The 27,320-nt window shown below is 39.4% G+C and overlaps 3 protein-coding genes across 6 annotated transcripts in view; 2 read left to right on the top strand and 1 right to left on the bottom strand.

Moving 5' to 3' along the window:
• The window catches only part of tbccd1 (TBCC domain containing 1), a 59,900-nt gene extending 57,281 nt beyond the window's left edge, over positions 1-2,619 (top strand). For all 4 annotated transcript variants that reach the window (XM_078228764.1, XM_078228765.1, XM_078228761.1 and 1 more), the window contains one exon: positions 900-2,619. In XM_078228764.1, coding sequence (XP_078084890.1) covers positions 900-1,029 — 130 coding nt within the window. In that variant the 3' untranslated portion in view covers positions 1,030-2,619. The remainder of the gene's footprint in view (positions 1-899) is intronic.
• LOC144503835 (gamma-crystallin S-like) lies at positions 900-15,851 on the top strand. Its single transcript, XM_078228767.1, has 4 exons — positions 900-2,354; positions 4,948-5,107; positions 11,639-11,881; positions 14,227-15,851. Exons 2-4 carry the CDS (start codon positions 5,099-5,101, stop codon positions 14,497-14,499), a joined length of 525 nt encoding a protein of 174 aa, XP_078084893.1. The 5' UTR covers positions 900-2,354; positions 4,948-5,098; the 3' UTR covers positions 14,500-15,851.
• Positions 15,852-18,428: 2,577 nt separating this feature from the next.
• lcmt2 (leucine carboxyl methyltransferase 2) overlaps positions 18,429-27,320 on the bottom strand; it is a 38,974-nt gene continuing 30,082 nt past the window's right edge. The window contains exons 12-14 of the mRNA XM_078229248.1: positions 22,102-22,289; positions 21,105-21,240; positions 18,429-20,527 (exon numbers count right to left, since the gene is read on the bottom strand). Coding sequence (XP_078085374.1) covers positions 20,369-20,527; positions 21,105-21,240; positions 22,102-22,289 — 483 coding nt within the window. The 3' untranslated portion in view covers positions 18,429-20,368. The remainder of the gene's footprint in view (positions 20,528-21,104; positions 21,241-22,101; positions 22,290-27,320) is intronic.

The raw sequence follows: 27,320 nt of genomic DNA, 5'->3' as shown, positions 1-27,320 counted from the left end.
GTAACAGTATAATTGTTAATCCTTCAGTATCAACATTATGCAAACTGTTAGGATAGTTTTTCTCAATATTAGCAGCACCTGTAATCGAATTAAGTCACTACACAACGTTTTGCAGTATGTATTGGATCCTCTGGGATAATTATAGAATTGTCACTGAGAGATTCAGAGAACTATTATTGCTCTAGTTTTTGTCACTGTCATTGGCACTGTCTAAGCCTTTTGGTTAGTAGGCAGGAAGCTAATTATTCTCGGGTAACCATTCTTTTTTTTATTCTTCCAGTTGAAGTGTTAAATGGTTTTATTCTTTGTATCCTTATTCCAAAGAAGCACAATTATAGGCATATAACTGCACAATAAAAATCATAATGGGAGAGCTCTGAAGCATTTGGGCTTTGACTACTGGTAGTAGAGCTTTGCATACCTACTGCATTGCACCATCATGATAATAAAGAACTATTGTGTTTGCAGTAGGTTAAGTATGGAGTACGTTAATTGTGTAGTGTTTTAAGGATAAGGAAAATTATACCGAATTCAAGAGCATAAACAAACTACATTCCTACTAGAAAGCAGGCTTGCATTTCTGTTCTAGATTATCTAGATTTTTGTACTTGATTGAAAAAAAATGGATTTTCCACTCCCAATTTCTTTATATTTTCCTCCCGAAGAAAGTTTACCATAAAGTACCGAGCCTCTGCAGAGAATGTAGTACAGTAGCGCAATCTTTATTTTGATTTGCGTATGAAAATAGAAATTCGCAGGGTGGGTGAGTGTTGACTGAGTGATGGACGTTGCTTGTTGATCAGTTGTTGAACCTGGGAAAACAGAACAGATGCCTCGTCTTGGTGAAAAGTTTAGAATGTTTTAACAGCTTTGCTAATATTTTTACTGCTCTCTTCCAGAGAACAACGCAAGCTGTTTCAAAACCTGGTGGAGCAGGAATTCTGTGAATGGCTGGATCAAACTGGACATCGTCAGCAGCTGGACAGTCTTATTCCAGCTCCTACTTCCTCAAAGCAAACTACATGTTGATAATTCACAAGCTCTGTGTTCAGATTTATTCTCATGACTATAACTGAATCAAATTTGGGCTCCTCCTTCATTGCGTCACTTTCAAATATACATTTTTTTTGAAAGTCTGCATCATTCGATTGTGGTTGGGCTCTAATGAATTATGCATTTCATAAAAATGTAATACAACAAATTTTTTGTGCATGTTTCACACATTAGTGCCATTACCACATTTCAAATAGCGTTATATTAGACTTTGCAGTTTGGTTCACCAAGTTATTCTTGCAATTATGGTGCTATTCAAAGATTAATTTCATTTTTATTCTTAGCATCAATATAATGGCAGTTTATATAGATTTAAAAAAAATTTATGCAGTACAGTTTCATGCTTAGCCCTAATTAAAATTCACTTTGAACACAAGGAGCTTGACCCCTAACTGTGGACTTAGCTTTAAATACCAGGGAGATAGAGAAAAGAATGCTTAATATTGTATATTATGAATATTTTATTAGCTTCTTTGAAATGTGCCTCCTTCTCCACCCCCCCCCCCACCCCTTTGCTCACTTCTCTCAGTAGTTCCAAAAGCTTTGTGTTTCTCGTCCCATTCAGATCTTTATAGGAAATTTAGAGTTTAATAATGTGTATTTCCTTAACCTCAGTTTTCCTTAACCTTTAGTTTTTATCCCATCATATTCAATTCTGCCTTAAGTTTATTTTTGTACAAGCTAAAATAATGTAAGGCTTCCCCAGCACTTGGGTGTTCTTCCTGCATTATCTCATTTTCTCCTGATGCCCAAAAGCATCCGAGAATATTTTCTTCTCTGCTTATTGACAGGCAAAATGTTTGCCCAAAACAGATTTTGCCCAACACTTAAACATTTTAGTTTGGTTTTTTTCCCGTTACCCCGTTCATCATTTTTCTTCCCTACTCCCCTTCAGGCCAGTGTTTGCTCCATTTGCAGCAGCATACTTCTACATTGCCCATGTGCCTATTATGTGCATGAACCTCAACAATAAAGAGTACGACAAGCCGGTGTGTTCTGGAGAGCATTGGTGCCGAGCTCAGCCCTGGCCTCTATTTGATTTTTACATATACATTTCCAACATTGTTGATGGATAGCAGTCAGGAGCAGGAATTATGGATGCTTTATCCAAGGGATGCAGAAACCCATTGTGATGCTAAAATTAAACCTGTGTCCTTCCAAGTTTTAGTGGTTCAACTGTTCACTCCTTAAAATTGCTGATCCAACGTGGAATACCTTGGAAAATCAAACTTCTTCAACGTTTATCTTGAGTCCAAAGTTACAAACTGTTTATTATAACAGTCTCGAACTGCAGTTGTTGGGTCAGTTGCATTTATTGTAACTTTATCACTTTTAGGAAAACTTTGTAATTGTCTATGATCAATATTATTCTGCACTGTATGGAATAATATGAAAAATAACAAAATACCCTCTTGTACTTATTGAATTTACCCTTTCTCCCATTTCAACAAAATCTAAAATGTTAAATCCTAACTATGCTGTGTCCTGGTTTGTTGTTGTCTAGTGCACCACATTAAATGCAGCTATGGGTTAAGAAAACCGATGGCATATGCAAAATTTGTTGGTAATTTTGTGGTTCATTTTATTTCTGTTTAATTTAAGGAAAGGGGAAAACTTCTTAATTTATCTGTAGGGCAATACTTGATTAATTACAATAGTCTTTTTAAAACTGCCTTTGTTGAGTACTTTTGAGTAATATCGTTCAACTCAGAAGATGGTCTTGGTCAGCTGCAGGGGTCCCAGCATAGTCCATGGTTTTTCACCACAGGAAGATGTCTGCCTTCAGTATGTTAGCCACCAGTGAGATTTTGAACGAGCAACTTTTGTAATTTTCTTACCAATGAGCCAACTCATTATTAACACTAACGAATTTAGCTTCATCTTCCTCAACATTTGATTGTCATCTGTTGAGATTGTATAGGGAATCATGGACTTTACTGAAGTTTACAGTATAATTTAGTGCTATGAATATGCCTGAACTGTTAGATTCAAAATCCCGACCTTTGGATTCACATCCTGAGGTGAGTTGTTGATACCAGCCATGCTGCTTTCCCAGATGTTTTCTGATAAAGAGACAATAGAAAGCTGATTCTTTCGACTAGCCATATGCCTATACATATGAAATATGGAGCTAAACTCATTTTGCAATCTTGGTCAACTAAGATGTATGGCAGAAGGAATTTGAGATAAAATGATGTCTGTAAACATAATGAGATATAATTGTGTAACATGCTAACAGAGGCTGGAGTGAGAAAATGGCATTCAGCCAATTAGCTCCTTTCCTCCATTTAGAATCCAAACTATTCTCCTCTCGCACCCCATCCTCAGTTTGACCCTTACTTTAAAAAATATTAAATGCATTCCTTTAATAAGATCAAGCAGTACTGTGGGTTGTACATACTATAACTTGTATAATGCTATGGATTGTCTAAGTTGATTGTTTTAGCAATAGGCAGAAGAATTTTTAATAGGCACGTTGTCCTGTTGTCTTGTATGCTTACGCTCTTCCTTGTGGACAGATGAATAGAGAGACGTATTTACATTGAGGTTCAGCACGGGCCTCAAAGAGAAATGTATACCACAAAACATTGAAAAGGTGGAAGCAGGGGTCCCGTGCTGCCTGATGTTACCCAATGATTCTTAAGGGGTGAACTGCAGATGAAATGGTAGGAAGTAGTTTGGATCCTAAATGGAGGATTGGCTAAATGCCATTTCGCATTCCAGCCTTTGTGAACACGTTAGACAATTTCATTATTATGTTCACAGAAACCACTTTATCTTAAATTCCCTCCGCAGTGTATCTCTGAGAACAGGTATCAACCAACCCAAGAATAGCTTCTTCCCTGCTGCCAGACCTTTGAATGGAACTACCTTATATTAAGTTGATCTTTCTCTACACCCTAGCTATGACTGTAACACTACATTCTGCAGCCTCTCCTTCACTGTGAACGGTATGCTTTGCCTGTATAGCGCGCAAGAAACAATACTTTTCACTGTATACTAGTACATGTGATAATAATTAATCAAATCAAAATCGTTGGCCAAGATTGCAAATAAGTTTGGTTCCAGTAACAATGTTAACCAGCAAATCGGTGCTTTACACGATTTAAGGAGTCTCGTGTTTTGGGCGGCACGGTTTAATATCTAATAGTATTCCATTTTTTAAACAAATATAAGGCAGAAGTATTGATGTCACATCTATCTACTGAGCACTCGATCTGAAATGGCTTGCGATTGAAAAGTAAATTAAATTCGTAAAACTATAATAGGAACCCTTTTGATTATCAACTGTCGCACAATAAACCGTCATTTCCCACCTGTGTTTTACTGTTTTTTCCCTGAAGATGTTGACTTTCTAACACACAATTCCACAGCCATGGGGTATTCGCATGGTTCTTATTCATAAGGTGCCTAAGCATGATCCTGTCCCCATTCATCTGCAGCCCCTGTTTAGGTGACAACCGTCGTAGTTGTTTAACAGGAAATTGCAGCGTTAGAATAGATTGTCTTGCTGGTGTCGCGATGAAATCTGAAATAAACAATATATCAATTTTATCAGCTCTTAGCTGTGCCAAGGATAATAATTTCTTCTCTAAGCCCGGTCCAACTCTTGTTGCAGCTGAGATGAAGAAACTCACCACAGATCAGCAATTGAACTGAGTTTCAGAGATGACATTTTTACCGATGAGTTGCCAGGACATCTGGCCAGAGCTTTATTTTTGTTCAGCAGCTTGATTGAAACAAATTACTCCAATTATTCTCCTCTTTGATTGTCTGCATGGTTTTATTGAATTGATTCAGCAAAGCTGGTAATTTTATCCACAACAATAGTCTAACCGACATAACAACCAGTTAAGAGGAATTCACGCTCTAGTTATTTTATTATCCCATCAGTTTTTCTAGAAAACTTGCTGGATTTGAAACGACTGACTCGATATTTTGATCTAATTTCCATGACAAAAGAGCTATATCCTGTAAATCCTGCAGCGTATAAAAGCCGTGTCCATGTTTCTCATAGCACAACTGTTAGCAGAAGACTTCAAAGATGGGGAAAGTAAGTATGACTGAAATATATCTTTGCCTATTGCTTTTTTTTGTTTCGATTGTCTAACAAGAAATTTGTACAATGTTTAGTCGGATTGTCTTTTGATGCCTCAATGGTATCTGAAACTGGCTTTATAATGTTGTCAGCCTCTAGCTGTGCTACAATCATAGAGCATTTTCTTGTCCCGTGATAATATGCAGTTTGCTGACGCTGAAAGCAATGTTTGAAAACATGCTAGCAGGCTTATTTAAAATGTTCCCCTTGGCAAGAAATTGAACATTCAACGGCTATCATATCTTTAGCAATGGGATTCAGGTAAGAATGTTGTCCAGCTGTACTGATGGCCTAAAAAAGGACAGTTCAGATTTCATCCCTGAATTCGCTAACAACTGGTGCAAGAATGGCAGTACTAGGTCTAGCAGCAACCTGTCGGGAAGACCGCATACTGGGCAGGGCAGGATCGGGTTCGATGGCATAGTCAAATAAAACGGCATAGTGAAATTTCACGTGAAGAACGGTAAATCGGATTAGCAACGTCCACTCTGATCGTAGGTCCCAAATACTACTGTAAGGATTGAGATTACATACTTATTCGAGCCTTTGTAAATCAGAGACCGTGAGAGACAATGTGTAGATGCCGGCGTTGAACTGGGGTGGACACAGTAAGAATACTCTGATTTATAAATTAGCAGACAACAAGTGTCATATTCCCTCTGATAACAAGCCAAGATTGTCACAAATATCGAAACCAGGTGTCCCAGAAAATGTTTATTTCTGAAACTTGATATGGGGCATTTCTTTCACGTACTCGCCAGTCTGAATCAAGTTTACAAACTTTGAAATCTCCAATTTGTTCCTGTTCAGTGTAGTTAGGCATGAGTGAACGCCTGCAAGGGAGATGCAGAAATAAAGGTGAAAATTGGAGAAAGGGGAGAGTACCTCTCTGTCCCCATAGAAGCTTTGTGTATGTTTCTTCTGTTGAAGCTTACAAATCTACATGATAATTGTTAGAATTCTGTCTTTTGAATGACACCTCTGCCCTTTCAGGTGGGTATAAAAGGTCCCAGGGCACTATTTTTGAGGAACAGTGGAGTTCTACCCACTGTCCTGGTCAACAATTATCACTCAGCCATAATCACTAAAATAGATGATCTACATTGCTGTTTGTTTATTAGTGTCACAAGCCGGCTTAACACTGTAATGAAGTTACTGTGAAAATCCCCTAGTCGCCACACTCCGGCGCCTGTTCGGGTACACTGCGGGAGAATTTAGCATGGCCAGTGGACCTAACCAGCACATCTTTCAGACTATGGGAAGAAACCAGAGCTCCCGGAGGAAATCCATGCAGACACGGGGAGAATGTGCAGAGTCTGCACAGACAGTGACCCAAGTCTGGAATCGAACCTGGGTTCCTGGCACTGTGGGACAACCGTGCTAACCACTGTGCCACCCTGGGAGCTTGCGTGCACCTTCTTTGCTGTATTCCTTTTCCAAAAGTACTTAATTTGGCTGTAAATTACTTCTGAATACTCTGAGAATACATACAAATCTTCCTTTTACTTCAGAACAAAGTGGCCTACATGCATATACCTTTGAAGGTGGCTGGGCAAGTTGATGAAGATGTTTAAAAAGGCACAGGGAATCCTTTGGGGCTTTATAAATAGAGGTATAGACTAGAAAAGCATGGTAGTGGTAGCAACCCTTTAAAAATCACAGGATAGATCTCAGAAAGGATGTCAGGATTTGGAATTGAGATCTTACCTGAATAGTGTGAGGAATGAGAGAGTTCAGTTATGTGGAGAATTGGAGTATCTGGAATATGTGGAGTACCTGGAATTGTTCTTAGATTTTTTTTTACACAGCAAATTGTAATTGAAAGGGCAAACGAGGGCTGTGTGGTTCATGCAGTGTATATGGAATTTCAGTTGACCATTGATAAAGTACCACATAATAGACTTGTTTTCAATATTGAAGCCCATGGGATTAATGGGGCAGTGGCTGAATGGATTCAATCTGCCTGAGGGAAAGGAAGCAGACAGTAGTCGCAGTGAATGGATGTTTTATATGCAATTATGTCCTCCACTTGGTATTGGAACACTGCACTTTTTTTGTTATACATTTTAATGGATTGATCTTGACTACAGTAAGAAGTCTCACAACACCAGGTTAAAGTCCAACAAGTTTATTTGGTAGCAAAAGCCACTCGCTTTCGGAGCGCTGCCCCTTCGTCAGGTAAGTGGGAGTTCTATTCACAAACAGGGCATATAAAGACACAAACTCAATTTACAAAATAATGATTGGAATGCGAGTCTTTACAGTCCAACGCCAGCATCTCCACATCTTGGTCTTGACTATCCAGGGCATAATTTTAAAAATTGCAGATAGCACCTAACTCAGAACTGCAGTAAACGAACAGGGTGACACAGTGGTTAGCACTGCTGCCTCACAGCGCCAGGGACCCAGGTTCGATTCTGGCATCGGGTCACTGTGTGTGGAATTTTCATGTTCTCCCCATGTCTGCGTGGGTTTCCTCCGGGTGCTCCGGTTTCCTCCCAAAAACCAAAGATGTATGGGTTAGGTTGATTGGCCATGTTAAATTGCCCCTCAGTGTCAGGGATATTAGGAGGGTAAATATATAGGGTTACAGGGATAGGACCTCGGTGGGATTGTTGTCGGTGCAGGCTCAATGGGCCAAATGGCCTCCTTCTACACTGTAGATTCTGTGAGGAGGTAAGTAACAGAATTCAAAAAGACATAGACTGGTGAAATGGGTAGACACATGACAGATGCAAATGTTGCTTTCTCAGCAATATCTTGTTCACCGATGCGCAGTTCGGGTTCCACCGAACTGATCCTGTTGCAGCCTTGGTCCAAATGTGGACAATAGAGCTGAACTCGTGAGGTGAGAGTGATTACACTTGGCATCAAGACAGCATGTGACATCAAGAAGCCCAAGCAAAACTGGAGGCAATAGGATTCGGGGGGTAAACGCTCCACTGGTTGGAATTGTAACCAGCACAAAGGAAGATGGTTGTGGTTGTTGAAAGTTAATTAACATTCCCAGGACATTGCTACAGGGGTTCCTCAGAGAGTGTTCTGGGCCCAACCATATTCAGCTGCTTTGTCAATGACTTTCCCTCCATCAAACGGTCAGAAGTGCTGCTGCTGTTCAGTTAGCTGTTGATGGCGCACTATTCAGTACCATTCCAACACCTCCAATACTGAAACAGTCCGTGTACATGTGCAGAAAGATCTACACCACATTCGCATTTGGATTGATAACTCTCAAGTGCCAGGCAATGACCATCTCCCCTTGACATTCAATGGCATTACAATCACTGAATTCCCCATTATCAATATTATGGAGATTACCATTGACCAGAAACTAAATGGCACCAGCCATGTAAATACTATGGTTATAAGAGCAGGTCAGAGTTTGAGAATTCTACAGGAAGTAACTCATCTCCTGACTTCCCAAAGCCTGTCCACCATCTACAAGGCATAAGTCAGGAGTGTAATGGAATACCCTCCACTTGCCTGGATGAATGCAGCTCCAACAACACACAAGAAGCTCAACACCATCCAGGACAAAGTAGCCCACTTAACTAACATCCCATCCATCACCTTACACTTTCACTCCCTCCATCACTGAAGCACAATGATAACAGTGGGTACCATCTACAAAATATACTGCAGCAACTCACCAAGGCTCCTTAAACAGCACCTTCCAAACCCATGACTTCTACCACCTAGAAGGACAAGGGCAGCAGATGGTTGGGAACACCAGCACATGTAAGTTCTCCACTAAATCACATACCATCCTTTCTTGGTACTATATCACTGTTTCAACACTGTCACTGGATCAAAACTCTGGAACTCCGTTCCTAACAGTGCTGTGGATATACCTACACTGTATGGACTGCAGTGGTTCAAAGTGACAGCTCACCACTACCTTCTCATGAGCAATTAAGAATTGGCAATAAATGCTGCTTTAGCCAGCGATTCCCACATCCCATAAATGATGAACAAAAAAAAATGAATGAAGAAAATTGATTCATTTTGGCAGTAAAAATGCGATGAGACATTATAAAACAAATTAGCAGAATTTTAAAGGATATGCAGAAATTAGAGACCTGGGGTGTGGGTACAGGCTTTGAAGGTGACAGAACAAGTTGGGAAGGCTGTTAGAAAAGCACATGGGATCCATGGTTTTATAAATAGAGGCATAGAGTAAGGAAATTAGATTAAACCTTTTATGAGATATTAGTTCAGCCCGAACAGCAGAACTGTTGCCAAGTCTAGAATTTACACCTTAGGAAGGATGGCAAGACCATGGTGCAGAGGAAATTTATTCGAATGTTACCAGGGATTATCATCGACCTCAGTTATGTTGTTCTTCAAAACGTAGAGAAGGATGAGAGAAGATTTGATGGAAGTGTTTCAAAGTCTTGAAGGGTTATGAAAGAGTAACTAAGGAGGCACAGTGGTTAGCACTGCTGCCTCACAGTGCCAGGGACCTGGGTTTGATTTCTGGCTTGGGTCACTGTCTGGGTGTGGAGTCTACGTGTCTCCCTGTGTCTGCGTGGGTTTCCTCCAGTTGCCTCCCGAAGTCCGAAAGACGTGCTGGTTAGGTGCATTGGCTATGCTAAATTCTCCCTCCGTGTACCCGAACAGGTGTTGGGAGTGTGGCGACTAAGAGATTTTCACAGTAACTTAATTGCAGTGTTAATGTAAGCCTACTTGTGACACTAATAAATGAACTTTAAACTTTCCAGTAACAGAAAATCCAGAGGACACAGATTTTAAAAATTGGCAAAAGAATAAGGTATCATGAGGAAAAATATTTTTACACTGCCAGTTGTCATGATCTGGAATGCACTTTGTGAGAGAGTGGTGAAAGCAGGATCTTAATAATTTTCAAACCGGTATTGGATTAGTACCTGAAAAGGGAGGAAGAAAGTGCTGGCTATGGGAAAGAGCAGGGGAGTGGTTCTAATCACAGGTATCATTCCATGATTCTATGATCTGGAATGCTGTACCTGAAAGGGTGATGGAAGCTGATTCAATAGTAAATTTTAAAATGGAATTGGATCTATATTTAGGGTTAGAGAGATGGCAGGAGTCTGGGATGAAACAAATAGCAGGATGGATTATTGGCCTTCTGTGTTGCATGATTCTACAATGTAAGAATTTTGTAGTACTGGAAGATCATCAAATCATTTTGATCATGGAAAATCATGTTGCAGCTGTATTAGACTTTTTGGTTAGGCTGCATTTGGAGTATTGTGTACAATTCTGGTCACCACACTACCGGAAGGATGTTGATGCATTGGAAAGAGTGCAGAAGAGATTTACCAGGATGTTGCCTGGTTTGGTGGATATGGACTATGAAGAAAGGTTGAACAAACTTGGACTGTTTTTCACAGGAGCGTTGGAGGATAAGGCGGGGCCTGATAGAGGTTTACAAGATAATGACAGGCTTGGATAGAGTGGATAGTCAGTGTCTTTTTTCAGGGTCGAAGGGTCAATTACTCAGGGGCATATGTTGAGAGTGAGAGGGGGAAAGTTTAGAAGGGGCATGTTTTTCACACACGGTGGCGAATGCCTGGAATGTCCTACTGGAGGAGGTGGGGGAAGCAGATTCTATAACAACATTCCAGAGGCATCTGGATAGATACATGAATAGGCAGGGAATAGAGGGATATGGACCATATAGAGGCAAGAAAATATTAGATTAGAGAGGCATCTGTGTTGGCACAGACTTGGTGGGCCAAAGGGCTGTACTGTTCTTTGTTCTTTAAATGCATTGAGATATGAAGCACTTCAGTAGCATTGGCTCTGCTTCATTGTTGTAAATCAACCCACTATTTTTTTATATACACCTGAGAATAAAAATGAATATAGCAGATCTCAAAATCTATGTTTGTAAGAGATTTTAGGATGGAAATGTTTAGGATTATATTCACTGGAGTTTAGAAGAGTGAGAGGAGATCTCATAGAAACTTATAAAATTCTAACAGGGTTAGACATGGTAGATTCAGAAAGAATGGTTCCTATGGCAGTCCAGGACTAGGGGTCGTAGTTTGAGGATGAGGGGTAAACCTTTTAGAACTGAGGTGAGGAGAAATTTCTTCACCCAGAGAGTGGCGAATGTGTGGAATTCAGTACCACAGAAAGTAGTTGAGGCCAAAAGATTGTGCGATTTCAAGAAGAAATTGGATAAAGGGATACGGGGGGAAGGGGGGGGGGGATCAGAATATTGAATTTGATGATCAAAATGAATGGCAGAGCATTCTCGAAGGGCCAAATGGCCTACTCCTGCTTCTAGTTTCTATGTTTCTAAATATAATTTAACAAACATATTCAATAACATGATAATATTTTGGCTGTCACATGTTGGTCGAAATGAAAAAGGACTGACCAATTTTCTTTTTCAAGTAACTGTTGCTAAACATGGAAATAGGCGAACAAGATAATTACCTTAAATTTTCAAAGCATGTCGAATAACACAAGTTTAATTTTTCCTTTATTCAATTGTAGATCACTTTCTTTGAAGAGAAGAATTTTCTGGGCCGTCGCTATGAATGTGACAGCGATTGCTCAGATTTTCACACCTCTCTAAGCCATTGTAACTCAATCAAAGTTGAGAATGGGGCTTGGGCAGTGTACGAGCAACCAAACTTTACAGGATTCTTGTATGTTCTCACCAAGAGGGAATACCCTGACTATAAGAGTTGGATGGGATTCAATGATCGTATTGCTTCATGCCACAAGATCCAACTAGTAGGTTTATTTTTAATTTTTTTGCAGACAACTTCGAAACATTTGAAATTATGTTTATGGCAGATGTATTTGTATTAAAGTCAAATATTTTACTGACTGCACATAATTGGTAAACACGATTAACACTTACAAACTGAGCATTAGAATACTGTGATATTTGTCTCTTCCTCTGTTAAAAGACAAGTTTAGAATTAAATATCACTAATACCAAACAGTTATTAATATTTGTATACTTAGGAAGAATTTCTTCTTTCAAGGAGTGGCAAATCTTTGGAATTCTTTACCCCAGGAAGCAGTAAAGGCTGAGTTCCTGAACATTTTTAAGACTGAGATCGATAGGTTTTGAGTCAGTAGGGGAATTAAGGGTTTCAGAAAGAAGGCAGGAAAGTGGATTTAGTGAATGATCTTATTAAATGGTGAAGCAGGCTCGAAGGGCTGAATGGCCTACTCCTGTTCCTATTTCTTATAGTCTAACTGGCACATTTGCTTACAAATAGACAAGATAAAACATCAATTTAGCAACTTAACCACTATAGCTGATTGTTTATTAAAAATAAGTTAAGTGGGGCATGATACGTTATCTAATTTAAAATGTTTCCTTATTTTGAGAGCTGATTAAAGCATAAGGAAAATTGGTTTGGTTTAGTCTAGTTTGGACTTCTGAAACTCTGAATGAAACATTATAATTAGTAGATGTGCAAAGCATTGTGAATGCTGAAAATTTGAAATAAAAACAGAAAATGCTTGAAATACTCAGCTGTCTTAGAAGCATCAAATGAGAGTCAATTTAGATTTCGGGTCTGTGACCTATCATCATCAACCAGTTCATAATGTTATAGTTCAAGTTAGAAACTCAAGTGTTTTATGAAGCCTACCTGAATCATAAGTTTTGCATTTTGAATTTGGCTAGAATATGAATGATATGTCCGATTTCAGGTGTGATTCAAAAGACCCACTAGGGAGTATTTATCAAAGTTTATTTAAGAATATAGTTAACATGTATGGAAAGAAAATTAGCAATAACTTTTAACAATTACAAACAAAAAAACAAAACAACCACAATAATGTCTAACCTTTAACGAATATATATAAACTGTCCCAATCAAACCAACCTCCATAAATAACCATTTAAACAGAACATAGACTAAGGCTCATGTAATACTGGGGTTGAGGCCATTAGTTGAATTCTGCAGTCAAATGGTCTTGAGACTCAAAACAGCTTGAAGACAAGGTAGCTTCCCAAACACCAGAGAGACTCTGGTCCAGCCCCCAACAACAACAGGTTTTCACCCTTCAGGAAAACAGGATCTTGTTTTCAGCTAACCACAGAATTTTCGAAACAACGGGGAGAGAGGGAAAACACTTCTTTTTAGCTTTCTGCCCCTTCTAGAACTAAAAACTCAAACCTGCAGCTCCGAACTGAAACTGAAATCCCTATCATCTGACCTGTCCATTTTTTTTTCTCCACCCAACAACGATATCACCGAAGGCTGTGAGCATGAATTTAAAAAAAACTCTTCCAGGTACACTAACATCACAATAGATAATTGTTTTGGAAATGCAGACCTGCTATCCCAACAGCATTGCTAGTCCAGGTGGTAACGTGATAGATAAAATGAACAATAAGAATGTGGGTACAATTCCAGCTGGGATTGAGTTCACTGATCTGAGTTTGCCAGGGCAACAGTGGAGGCACTACAGTTCAGCTCGGAGTTCCTGAATGCCTAAAGATGATGTCAACAGGATTTCTGCCCTTAATTCCTATAAAATACCTCCTGCTGGAAATTGTTGTGCTATAATCGTCTCTTAAGTTTAAAGTGCCAGTTGACATGATGACAGTTGACATATGGGGGCAGCACGGCAGGACAGTGGTTAGCACTGCTGCCCCCCAGTGCCAGGGGCCCGGGTTCAATTCTGGCCTCGAGTGACTGTCTGTCTGTGTGGAGTTTGCATGTTCACCTGTGTCTGCATGGATTTCCTCTGGGTGCTCCAGTTTGCTCCCACAGTCCAAAGATTTGTGGGTTAGGTTGATTGGCCATACTAAATTACCCCTTAGTGTCAAGGGGATTAGCAGGGTAAAAATGTTGGTTTATGGGAATAGGATCTGGGTGGGATTGTTGTCGGTGCAGGCTCGATGGGCCAAATGGCCTATTTCAGCACTGTCGTGATTCTATGATCTACACTTACAGATTAATGACATCTAAGCAGGTATCGAACAAGAAATCACTACCTTTTGAAGAGAGAAAGGGAGCAAATTGTTGGAACAAGAACGAACAACAATTAAATATAGATTTTTTAAATGAGTGAATGAATGCCATTGTCTTCATGATACTTTTGTTTTACAGACGGGCTCAGGCAATTACAAGATCAGAATCTGCAACAAGGGTGATTATGAAACTCAAACAATAGAATATACAGATGACTGTCCATCTGTCTTTGAACAATTCCATATTCAAGATATTGATTCCTGTAGTGTCCTGGATGGTGCATGGGTTTTCTTCGAACTTCCAAATTATCGTGGAAGGCAGTACCTCCTTGAGAAGGGCGTATACCAGAAAGCTGCAGATTGGGGAGCAACCACCTCAACAGTGCAGTCCTTCCATCGCATCATTGCGTAACTTAGCAAGCAGTGAATTTATGCAGGTTTCAATTTCTTGATTTGAATCTAAAGAATATTTAAATAGCATTAATAAGATACATTACATGTGTTTATCTTAGAGGAACATTTGCTGAATATTTAGGGGTCAAGTTTTTGCTTTGGACGCAATTGTAAAATGCTTCCCAAAATGTCCTTTCCATTGCACTGGTTGGGTTACACTTCAAATTTCTGCAAACATTTATTTGCATGATCACAAACATGAAATCTTCCACGAACCAGTGTAATAGAAGATTTGTTTTTTTTCCAACTTGAAATACATACTTCCTTGATGTATTTAAGTGTGGTAACCCAGTGTAATCTTTACAAAATGGGTTTATCATGAAAAATAAGCTCACCACCACCTTCTCGGGGTCAATTAGTGATGGGTAACAAATGCTGGCCCTGCCAGCATTGCTCACATCCTAGGAATGAATATTGTTTTTAAAAGTTCTCTACCTGTGGGCAAACTGGTTGAACAACCACTGAAAATGACTTTTAAAAACTATACCAAACTATTTAAGTATATTTAAAATTGAAAATATTCTTATAGCAAGCCTGCTGTGTGCCTAAGAAAATGAGTGCAAAGTGAAGAGCCTTTCCAAACCAGTCAGTGCATGTGGCAGAATTCCTCAATTTTGATTTGGGGTTATGTCCAGTTTTAAGGGAAGGCCTGATTCTGGCAAATCGAATCTTGAACCAGCATAAAAGATTTGCACCAAACATGAGCATAACTGCTCTTGGGTGCAACAAATGTTTAAAATTCTGTGATTGTGCTGATATAACCTAATGGAAAATCTACCCATAAGTGTTCATTCCTTGGAGCACAACCGTGTAAACCAATATACTAATTTATGTTGAATCTAAAAAATGCATGCCATAGTAAATAAGTGCCTAATTAAGCAGCACAAGGACCACGAGGTTACTACCTGCAGTAGTAGTGATAATAGGGTTTATTAAAATTAAAAGAAATTATGGAACTATGGTATTGACTCAAATTAAAGAATATTTTCTCTGAATTAAGTTGTACCTTTTTTGTTGAAAATGAAATAAATTGTTACCAGGTAATCTGATTTTAATCATCCTTAAAAGCTTCAAAAAACGTTTTATCTGCCAATGAAATTCATTATCTGGAATGATGTAACTTCTAACTAGAAACTGAAATTCAGAGTTAACTATTTCTTCTGGAATAAAAGTATGCACTAAGCTTTGTCTTTGATTTGTTCTGTATCGCTATAGAATCTTACTACATTTTTCTGTCCCTGGTAATGAGGGCTAACTCTGAGATATTTAACCTTGCCAAGCTGCGTAAAATTTTGTTCTCACTTCATTTAATCTTTATTTTAAGCAACCACTATCAAGAATAAAAAGGCTGCAAAGTTTTAGATTTTCTCTTCTGCATGTTTTGAATGAAATTTATCCTGACCCACACATTCCTAACATTTGGAAGCACAAAGTGACAAGGACACAGTCGTTTAGGAGGGCTTACCACTACATTTTGTTAAAATCATAGAATCTCTACAGTGCAGGAGGCCATTTGGCCCAGCCAGCCTGCACTGACAACAATCCCACCCAGGCCCTATCCCTGTAACCCCCTGTATTTACCCTACTAATCTTTCTGGCACCAAAGAGCAATTTAGCATAGCCAATCAACCTAACCCACACACATCTTTGATTTTGATTTGATTTATTATTGCCACATGTATTAACATAGTGAAAAGTATTGTTTCTTGCGTGCTATACAGACAAAGCATACCATTCATAGAGAAGGAAACAAGAGAGTGCAGAATGTAGTGTTACAGTCATAGCTAGGGTGTAGAGAATGATCAACTTAATGCAAGGTAGGTCCATTCAAACGTCTGACAGCAGCAGGGAAGAAGCTATTCTTGAGTCTGTTGGTACACGATCTCAGACTTTTTTATCTTTTTCCTGACGGGAGAAGGTGGAAGAGAGAATGTCCTGGGCGCATGGGGTCCTTAATTATGCTGGCTGCTTTGCAAAGGTAGCGGGAGGTTTAGACAGAGTCAATGGATGGGAAGCTGGTTTGCATGATGGATTGGGCTACATTTACAACCTTTCGTAGTTCCTAGCGGTCTTGGGTAGAGCAGGAGTCATACCAAGTTATGATACAACCAGAAAGAATGCTTTCTATTGTACATCTGTAAAAGTTGGACTGAGAAGGGAAACCGGAGCATCTGGAGAAAACCCATGCAGATAAAGGGAAAAAGTGCAAACTCCACTCCAAGGCCGGAATTGAACTCTGGTCCCTGTGTGGCAGTAGTGCTAACCACTGTGCTACCATACTGCCCACAATGGCACAGTTGTGTTAACTTTGTAAGAGTTTCATTGATCTCTCGCTATACTTAGAAGTGATACTTCTATCACTTTGCTACTTAAACAACTAGCTCTGGATAATTTGCAGGTAACCTCCATTTGAGAAACTCTGGGTTTTCCCCTATGGAAGACCCATTATTCCCAGGTTCAGTCAAATGGGACTGTGGTTAATACCACCAGTCTTCTATTGCTGTATTAATCCCACAAGGTTTCTGTGGAAAAGATCTAGGAATGAGAAATCCTTCTTTCATTCATCTGTGCCTCTTCAAATATCATTACATCCTTGAGTTGCATTATCCTCACAGAACTCTTGAGATGCTCTGGAAGCCTTTGCCAGAAACACGCAGACTCTTCCTCTCTTGCTACTCTACTTTAGATTTTCCACACTTATAATTCAAGACACATAAGCACAGCCAAAGTATGAAATTTGGAGTCATCGGGTGAAAACACTCATCAGGCATATTAAGAACAACCCTCGAAAATTACATTCCTACTGTTTGGATCTTTGAAAAAATAATCTCCAATTATTGAGCAGTGTTGGAGGAGTAATGGAACTGATCGAGTTGCTCTGTCACATCAACATGGACTCAAGGAAATGAATCATGTCCATCTGTGTTAATGAGTCTATGACTCTAAATGCCAATAGTTCCTTTCTAAACTCATTGCTGTGATTGTTGGGAACCAGGTGGGTTTCCTGAACAAAAATATTCTCATCTTTTGAAAAAAGGTGGTGACATAACTTAACAAAACAAATTTCAGGTGCTTCTGAAGAAATCTCAGCATTGGGCATCATGGTGACACAGTGGTTAGCACTGCTGCCTCACAGCACCATTGACCTAGGTTCAATTCCGACCTTGGGTGACTGACTGTGTGGGTTTCCTCCAGGTGCTCCGGTTTCCTCCCACACTCCAAAGATGTGTGGGTTAGGTTGTTAGGCTATGCTAAATTGTCCCTTAATGTCAGGGGGATTAGCAAGGTAAATACACAGGGTGATGGGGATAGGTTCTTGGTTGGATTGCTGTTGATGCAGGCTCGATGGGCTAAATGGCCTCCTCCTGCACTGTAGCGATTCTAATTTCCATTGACACCCATGAGAGAAATTCAAATATGCATTGCAGTAACTGTGACTGGTCTGATCTTTTGAAGATAACATACTTTATTAAAGAAGAAGGTTCTATTGGTTTAACATGCCAGCGAGCTGTCTGGCAAACAGGATCATCTGCTACAATGCAGTTTTTTAGAGGCCTTTTCAAGTCAACTGTTTCTTTTGGTGGAGGGAAGAGCATTCTGTAAATCTTATGAAATATAACTATCAGAATTACTCTTTGAAAATGTAAGTTCACTAGCATGATAAGTAATCAGAAAATGTAATTATTGGTCAGATATCCAAGAAAATGGCCAAGATTATGAATTGAATACCTTGTGATGCGAGACTGCCTTAAATATATATATTGCACCTAGATATTTCCAAATTGGCCAATGTTTTAAAATAAATTACGAATCAACAATTATGAGTAGAAATGTTATGGTAGAGCACAACTTAATTTTCATAAGAAAATAATTCAATTTTACAGGGTGCACTTTCCAGAAATCAGAATCAGTAATTTTATTTATAAATGTTATAGGCATTTGGCTTGAGGAGCATCATAATTCAATAATCATTTATTACATTCTTTCACACTTATCCACAAGCTCAAACTACCACTGTGCCCGTGCCAGGGACCAAGCCTTGAGACTTCACGTCAGCATAGAAAAGTATAAAACAAATATTTTTCAAGTTAAATGTATTTGTAGACAAACTAACCACCTTACTTTAAGGTATAGGATAGAAAGATAAAGTGCATACAACGTAATTGTTTTCCAAAGATATATTTTCACTTTTGGGAAGAATGGGTGTGTGGTCTCCAAGAGTAAACTATTTTCTGAGATAACACTGATTTCTTTAGCTTCTAAAAGTTTTCCATGCAGCATGGGATTAAGGTCTCAGATGCACTACCTGAGTGTGTGGTGGACGCAAGTTCAATCAAGGCAGTCAAAAGGGAATTAGGCTGCTATTTGAAAAACAGCATTATGGGGAGAAGGCAGGGGGATGGCACAAGGTAAATTGCTTACTCAAAGAGCTGGTGCAGACATGATGGGCTGAATGGCCTCCTTGTACGTTGTAACAATTCTGTGGAAGGGAGTTATCTTGATTCTCCAATTGTGCAGTGAGATGCAGAAGGAATTGCATTTACTAAATATCTAGGCTCACAGTCTGTGAGCATGTTCCTGTGTGAATTGAATTCATTCATCTTCACACAAACAAATGGTTCCATTTTGTTAAAGAGCATTTCTTCTTAGAATGCAGAAATAACTGCAAAATTGGCAGAAAATTTTTGCATCATTTTCAAATACAATTATTTCTATTCTAGCTCATGTGAGCATGCTCCACCATTTAATAAGATCATGGCTGACCTGATTGTGGCCCTATGTCCGCATTCCCTCCCACCCCAATATCCTTTGACTCCCTGTTTAGTCAAGAGTTTATCTACTTTGCCTTAAAAATATTCAACAACCCTGCCTCCACAGTTGTCTGGGCAAGAGAATTCCAAGGATGGAGATGAGGAAATAAATTCTCCTCATCTCCATCTTAAGTTGGCAACGCCTTCTGTGTTCCCTAGTTCTAGCCTCCCCCACAAGGGGAAACATCAGCATCCATCCTGTCAAGTCCCCATAGGATCTTGCATTTTAATTAAGATCACCTCTTATTCTTCTAAACTCCAATGGATACAGGCCAAGCCTGTCCAATCTTTCTTCATAAGATAACCTCTCTCCCATCCCAGATATCAGTCAAGTGAACCTCCTCTGAACTGCTTCGAATGCAATTATATCCTTTCTTAAATAAGGAGACCAAGACTGTACACAATATTCCAGATGTGGTCTCACCAATACCCTGTGCAAGTGTAGTAAAACATCCCTATTTTTGTATTCCATTCCCCTTGCAATAAACAACAACGCCCACTTGCGTTCCTAATCACTTTCTGGATCTGCTCCTCCTGCCTTTTTTACCACTCAAGTTGGCAGACAAATGTTATCTTTCAACTACCCGAAAACTGAGTCAATTATGGATTGATTTATTCTTTTATGATCCTTATGGAGACAGGGCGAGTGTTCAGATCACAGATTATGGTGGCAATTTTGAAATGATAGGGACATTTGTTTCCTAATACTAATTCAACTCCAAATTTCATTTTCATTGTGCTAATCCAAAAATAAGTTTTATAATTAAAATTTTCATTGGTCCCAGAAAATGGAAAAACATGTCAAAACGACGCTAAAAGTGCAACAATGTACATTTGGCTGATGACGTCTGTCAAGATCATTGACACTGAAGTTCACAATATTTTGCATGAAGTTTTCAACAAATTCAACAGAACAGCTGCTGGGTTCATGACCTTAAAGGTTTCCAAGAGAGGTAATATTTCACTAACGGAGCTTCTGATTGCACAATGGAGCGCTTTTAGCCTGAGTGCACAGTTTCATCTGATCTCAGGTAGCCTCAGTAGAACTGGTTGATGATTGAGGTGAGTTCCAAATGAGAAGCAGTTCCCTCCTCCTCCTATAATCAGCACTTGGCGCTCCTTCAACAACAACACACTACTGTGATTGTGCAACATTAGCGGCCACTTCACAAGATTCTGCAAGTAAAGAGTAAATAATTAACAATGCACCTCACTATCTCATAATGTAAGTTTTGCAATTGATGTAGTTTCTCTCCACATTACTCAAAGATCTGTGGTCACCATTTAGAACAGAAAATCCAGTGTCAAGATTTGTCTGTCAAACTGACTGAGCTGATCCAGCTCTTTTCAGTCTTACACTCAGATCTACCTACCCCCACCCACAAGTGTTTGAGCCTACCACTTCTTTCGTGTGCTCTCCCATCAGCTTTCAACCCCTGGCCTCTCCCCCATCCAAATTTCCTGACCCACTCCCCCACATCTATATAGACACCCATACTTTCTTTTCACTTTAGGGCTTTCAATCATATTGGATAAGTCAACTATGAAATTTTAAGTGCACCCCGTTATTGTACCATGCAACTACATAAAATCATCTCATTAAATGTTTTAACAAATGAATAGGTTTGAATTTTTGTTATTTACTTATCTTTCATTCCTTTGCTTAAATAAGGAAAAATGCTGAAGAAATCAATTTGAGAACCAAATGCAACACGTCTTTTGCTTTCATATTGTTTGAACAGTTAATACTTACTGTGTCTATGCAGTAGTGAAAACTTTGTCCTGTTTTAAGGTCAATAAGAGTTAATTCAGGAGTTGAATCAGAATGGATTGCCACTCCTCCCAGTAAAATAAGTTCATCGTCAATAATATGGGCTGTGTGTGCATATCTGTAAAGTAATTGCAAATGATCAAATATTCGTTGGAATACATTTTAACCTTCAGGCTATGGACCCTGCCACCAGTCCATAGCTGACAGGGTCCTTCTTTAGATATGCAGAGTCCAGCAATTTCTTCTTGGCTAACTCCCCATTTGTCTATGCAGGATATGGATTGATGGCATATTAAAGAAGTCTGGGAGTTAAAGTAGCCCAACTTACCCACCCACCAAACGCATCGAGTTAAAACCAAGGTTCCTGTACACACAATCTTTTCAGTTTCCCAGGCTACAGTACATTATTTACTGGGAAGGTTTATGATACAAGCTGCTTAGTTTTTACCGGATATGGCTGTGAATAATGATGACTGCTCCTCAAAGTGTAAAAATTCTCACAATTTCACAGTCGAGGCAATTTTACTCTGACAACAGGTGACTACAATGACAACTATTTATCCTTCACTTTGATGAGCATAAAAATGAGCTTAAATAAAATTGAAAGAGATATTAAGATTAAATGTAAAATAATCATAATTTGAATGTACGTAACAAGCAATGAAATAAACCTGGACTTACATGTCAGAAATCTCCCCAGGTGCTACACAGCCAATAGAGTACGATCAGCATTGTAATCTTTACATTATTCTTGACTAACCAATTGTCAAAAAATTAAAACCTTGACAGTGAATAGACAAAGAAACCATTGTACCTTTCTTTGTCGCCTAAGAATATCACTTGACAGACGACTCATAGAATTGCAGTGATAATGCGTGGTTGTATCAATGGAGGATAGCATTGGATACAGGCAAAACAAAAAGAGAGGAAAATAGCTATCAATTTTGGTTTGTGCTATTAAAGGGATTTATATGTGTACCGTGGAATGAAAGAAGAAACTGTTTCTATTCTGTCCCAAGTAAATCCAGTTGAGGTTGGCCTAAGATGGAAAATGGATGCCAAAGGGATCTGAGTTGCTCCTAATCCTCCAGCAATCAGCACACCACCTTTCCATGAACAGGCACTGTGGGAATGACGACTTTCTGGAGTGGGCCCATTAACTGGAATCTGCAAAGGGAAAAAAAAACACATGTATTGTGCAATTAAGTTCAGGGTTGTAAATCTGATTTTAGGATCTCAAACAGTAACTTTTTCTCAGTGAATTTTTAAATTCTAAACGAGAATGCTTGTGGAACATTTAGCATAAAACCTATCAGGGTGTTTCATTACCTGCTCTTTCAGGATGCCGTATACTCTACCCACAAGAGATATTCGGTTAACTGGCATGTTGTGTTATGCACCATTTTAATAACATTGTATGTTAACTACTTTCCAATCCTTGAACCCAGTTCCCATTTCTAATCATCCACTAAAGAAACTGTCAGACATGTGACTAATTTATTGGGCCATTTCACAAGTACAGTGCAGCCCCGTTTTAACGCGATGGTTGGGGTCCATAAAATGTTATCGCGAATGTTATCGGGGTCGCGCTAAATCACTAAACCGGAAATAGCAAAAAAAAGGGTCCGTCGCACGATCGCGTCATATCCAATTTCGAGCTAAATTGGGGCACGTAAAATCAGGGTTCCACTGTACTTTTGTATAAAGCCCATCAGGAAGGACACAGTGCCTGCTTCACTTTGACTTCCCCCAGCACAATTAACTGCCTCATTTCCCATTTGTATTTTTTATAACGGGATGTAAGTGTTGCAGGTTAGGCCGGCATATATTGCCCATCTCTAATTGCCCTCAAGAACCATAGAACTATAGAATCCCTACAGTGCAGAAAGAGGCCATTTGACCTATTGAGTCTGCACCGACTCTCCAAAGGAACATCTTACCCAGGTCCATACTTTGCCCTGTCCCTGTAACCCCACGTATTTACCGTGGCAAATCCACTAACCTATACATCTTTACACTGTGAGAGGAAACCTGAGTACTCGGAGGAAACCCATGCAGACACAGGGAGAACAACTCCACACAGTCACCCAAGGCCAGAATCAAACCCTGACACTCCGAGGCAGCAATTCTGACCACCGTGCCGCGTGGTGCTGCCTTCTTGAACCGCTGGAGTCCATGTGACGTACATATACTCACATTGCTGTTGGGGAAGGAGTTCCAGGATTTTGACCCAGCAATAGTGAAGGAATGGCAATATCATTCCAAGTCAGGATGGTGAGTGAATTGGAGGAGAACTTCCAGGTGGTGGTGTTCCCATGTGTCTGCTGTCCTTGCCCTTTAAGATAGTAGTTGTCATGGGTTTGGAAGTGTTGGTGTCCTGGACCAGAACCCCAAATTACATTAGGATGCCAGACTGGACCCCAAAAGTTTTCTATTTTGGCATAAATGTGAGGAAAGGATACTTCCTTCCAGGAATGATTCCACTGATAAAGTAGGGATCTTTTATAACAAAACAAACTGTATTTAGTAACACAGTTTAATTATAACTCGAACAAATAAAGCAGCTTAACTGTAACAGTTGAACAATATGAAAAATGAAAAGAAAACACCTTTAATTTCTAACTTATCACCTTTTCAGTTCCAAATAAGCAACATTCCTCTTACAGACTTAAATGCCACTTTAAATACAGCTAGCAACCATAAATGTACTTGCTATAATGAGAGTAAACAGTCTTGAAGCTCTCAGAGAGAATTCCAGAAGCCTGCAAAATCCTTCTAACTTCAACCAGGCTTCAGTTGCAAACTAAACTGCTTTGTGCCAAAAGCTTTTTTTTCTGTTAGAGACTCAGGACTGCACACAAACCACATCATCACATGATCCTGTCAATCACTCTAAGAAATCCCAGGGAACTTAACTAAACAAAAATATATTAACTCTCCTAACATAACCACTTGCAAAGTTGAAATGAGTGACTATCCTGCTCTCCCAGCATCTGAGTTGCATTCCCTCCAGACATACTGATTGCCTTTAGCATGAAGCTAAATTTTAAAGATTCCCCATAAACATTAAAAATACATATATATCTTTGTCAATTGCACTATCAGCACAGAAGGTGCTGCCCAATGAGGTTTGGTAGGTTGCTGCAGTGCATCTTGTAGATGGTGCACACTGCTCCCACTGTTCGTTGATGGTGGAGGGAGTGAATGTCAGTGGATGAGGTGCCAATCAAGCGGGCTGCTGGACAGTGTCAAGCTTCTTGAGTGTTGCTGGAGCTGCATTGATCCAGATAAGTGAAGAGTATTCCATCACACTTATGCCTTGTAGACTTTGGAGAGTCAGGAGGTGAGTTACTCTCTACAGGATTCCTAGCCTTTGACTGCCTCTTGTAGCCACAGTATTTAAATGGCTAGTTCAGTACAGATTCATTTACTACTATTTCCTCCACTCAACCTCAAATTCGATTTCTGTGCTGAAAAACCAGCCCACAGACTCCTCCATGAACACCGAAGAATGTGTCACTTGACATGTCGTCACCTTTGGGATTCGTCAATGGACTGTACATTTCTGTTTTACCTACTTTACACAAATCTATTCATAGAAATGCTTGATTTTAAAAAAATGTTTCCTACAATACTAACCTCACCGACTGCTTTAGGTTTCTTGAGGAGTTTCTTCATCTTTGCTACCTTTTTTAATGTCTTATTTAAGTGCAAAAGGAAAAGGATCTGTTTTTTCTTAAATACTGTTTGTAACATTTTTACCAGTCCTGGTGAAAGGTTAGGTCCTATAAAAGTAAGTTGTCTGTTTTCTCCTAAGAAACTCGGGGTCATGTTGAATGTAGCATTTTGAAATTTTTAATTCTAAATCTGGTCTATTTTTCTTGCACTCTGATCCCTCTAATAGTGCTTGCCAATCCAGGTCCTTTAGCTCATCTCTCAGCAACTTAAAATGTGCCTTTCTAAAGTTACCTGTTCTGAGTGTACTCTCAATATACCATCATAAGCTTATTCTCTATCACCTGTTCTCAGACTCTGACCCCATGGTAGCACAGTGGTTAGCACTGCTGCCTCACAGCACCAGGGACCCAGGTTCAAATCCCGGCTTGGGTCACTGTCTGTGCAGAATCTGCACGTTCTCTCCATGTCGGTGTGGGTTTCTACTGAGTGCTCTGGTTTCCTCCCACAATCCAAAAGACGTGCAGGTTAGGTGCATTGGCCATGCTGAATTCTCCCTCAGTGTACCCAAACAGGTGCCGGAGTGTGGTCACTAATAAATAAGCTTTAAACATCACTTTGATCATGTAGGTTCCACATAAGCATCTATCATTGTGTCTTGCACATGACAAATTTATTGCACTCATGCAACTCATCCGTATCCATGGGGTTTCCACCTTCTCTGTCCTCAGAATAGATAAACCCATCCCTGCTACAATCAAGTTCTCCTTCACATAAAAGGCTGCACATTCCACTGTTTTTCCCTGTCACTGCAAAGTAATCTGTATTCCCATAAATATATGCAACCCACTGTTGAACCAGGTTCTGTGATGATCATGAATTCAATCTCCCTCTCCAGCAAAGATCTCAAAAATTTCACAATTTATTCATAGGACTTCCAGTATTTACATATAGAACTTTTGAAGCATCCACTGCCTCTCATCCTTAGTCTGATGTGTTTATTTTCTCTTTTTTTTGGTGCGGTTATATCCTTACTGACATTAAAGTCATAGAGAACATAAAAGCTTAAGATTTACCAGGATGACTACGAGGATGTGAAACTACAGTCATAAGAAGGGACTTGAATGTCTTAAAAGAAGTGGCTAATGAGATAATTGATGCATTAGCTTTAACTTACCAAAATTCCCTAGATTCGGGAAGGTTCCATTAAATTGGAAAATAGTGAATGTAAATTCCTTTATTCAAAAAAGGAGACAGAAAACAGGAAACTACAGACCTGTTAGCTTATCATCTGTCACAGGGGAAATGATAGAAGCCATTATTAAAGATGATACAGCAGGGCACTAAGAAAAACTCAAGGCAATCAGGCAGAGTCAACATGGTTTTGCAAAAGGGAAATCATGTTTAATAAACTTATTGGAGTTCTTTGAAGTAACATGAGGTGGATAAGGGGTGAATGACCAATACTTAGATTTCCAGAAGACATTTGATAAGGTGCCACACTCAAAGGTTATTGCAAAAAAGTAAAAGTTCACAGTGGATAGAAGAATGGTTAGCTAAAAGGAAACAGAAAGGCACAAATGGGTAATTTTCTGGTTGTCAAGATGTAACGAATGACGTGTCACAAGGATCAGCGCTTGGGACTCAACTGTTTACAATTTATATAAATGACTTGGATGAAGGGACCAAAGGAATAGTTGCTAAATTTGCTGCTGACACACAGATAGGTAGGAAAGTAACTTGTGAAGAGGACAGGAGGCTACAAGGGGACATAGAGAGGTTAGGTAGGTTAAGCGAATAGGCAAAGATCTGGCAAATGGAGTTAAATGTGGGAAAACGTGAAATTGTCCATTTTGGCAGGAGGAATAAAAAAGCAGCATATTTTCTAAATGGTGATTGCAGAGCTCTGAGATGTAGAGGGATCTGTAGAGGGAGTGAATCACAAACGTTTAGCATGTGGACACAGGAAATAATTAGGAAAATTAATAGAATGGTGTTTATTGGAAAGGAAATTGAATACAAAGATAGGGAGTTTATGCTTTAGTTATATTGAGCATTGTTAAAACCACATCTGCAGTGCTGTGTATAATATTGATCTCCTTGTTACAGTATTGGTCTCCTTATTTATGGAAGGCTGTAAATGTATTGGAAGCAGTTCGAAGAAGGTTTACTAGACTAATACCTGGAATGGGCAGGTTGCCTTATGAGGAAAGTTGAACAGGCTAGACTGATGTCTGCTGGAGTTTGGAACAGTAACAGGCAACTCGATTGAAACATATAAGACCCCGAGGGGTCATTACAGGGTGGAAGTGGAAAGGATGTTTCCTGTTTTGGGAAACTCCGGTTTAAAAATAACAGGTCACCTATTTACTCATAGAATTATTAGAGTGCAGGAGGTCATTTAGCCCATCGTGTCTGCATTCGCTCTCCAAATGAGTATCATGACTTCGTGCCATTCCCCTGCCTTTCCTCTGTATCCCTGCACACTGTTTCTATTCAAGTAATCATCTAATGCTCTCTTGA

The sequence above is a fragment of the Mustelus asterias genome, chromosome 14 (assembly GCF_964213995.1).
Source record: "Mustelus asterias chromosome 14, sMusAst1.hap1.1, whole genome shotgun sequence".
Taxonomy (NCBI): Eukaryota; Metazoa; Chordata; class Chondrichthyes; order Carcharhiniformes; family Triakidae; genus Mustelus; species Mustelus asterias.
This window is presented reverse-complemented; position numbering and strand designations above follow the sequence as displayed.

Bases quoted from the DNA above. Each gene is read 5' to 3' on its own strand.
- LOC144503835 (XM_078228767.1), top strand. The intron at 11,882-14,226 runs GTAGGTTTATTT...TTTGTTTTACAG, and splicing joins CATGCCACAAGATCCAACTA to ACGGGCTCAGGCAATTACAA.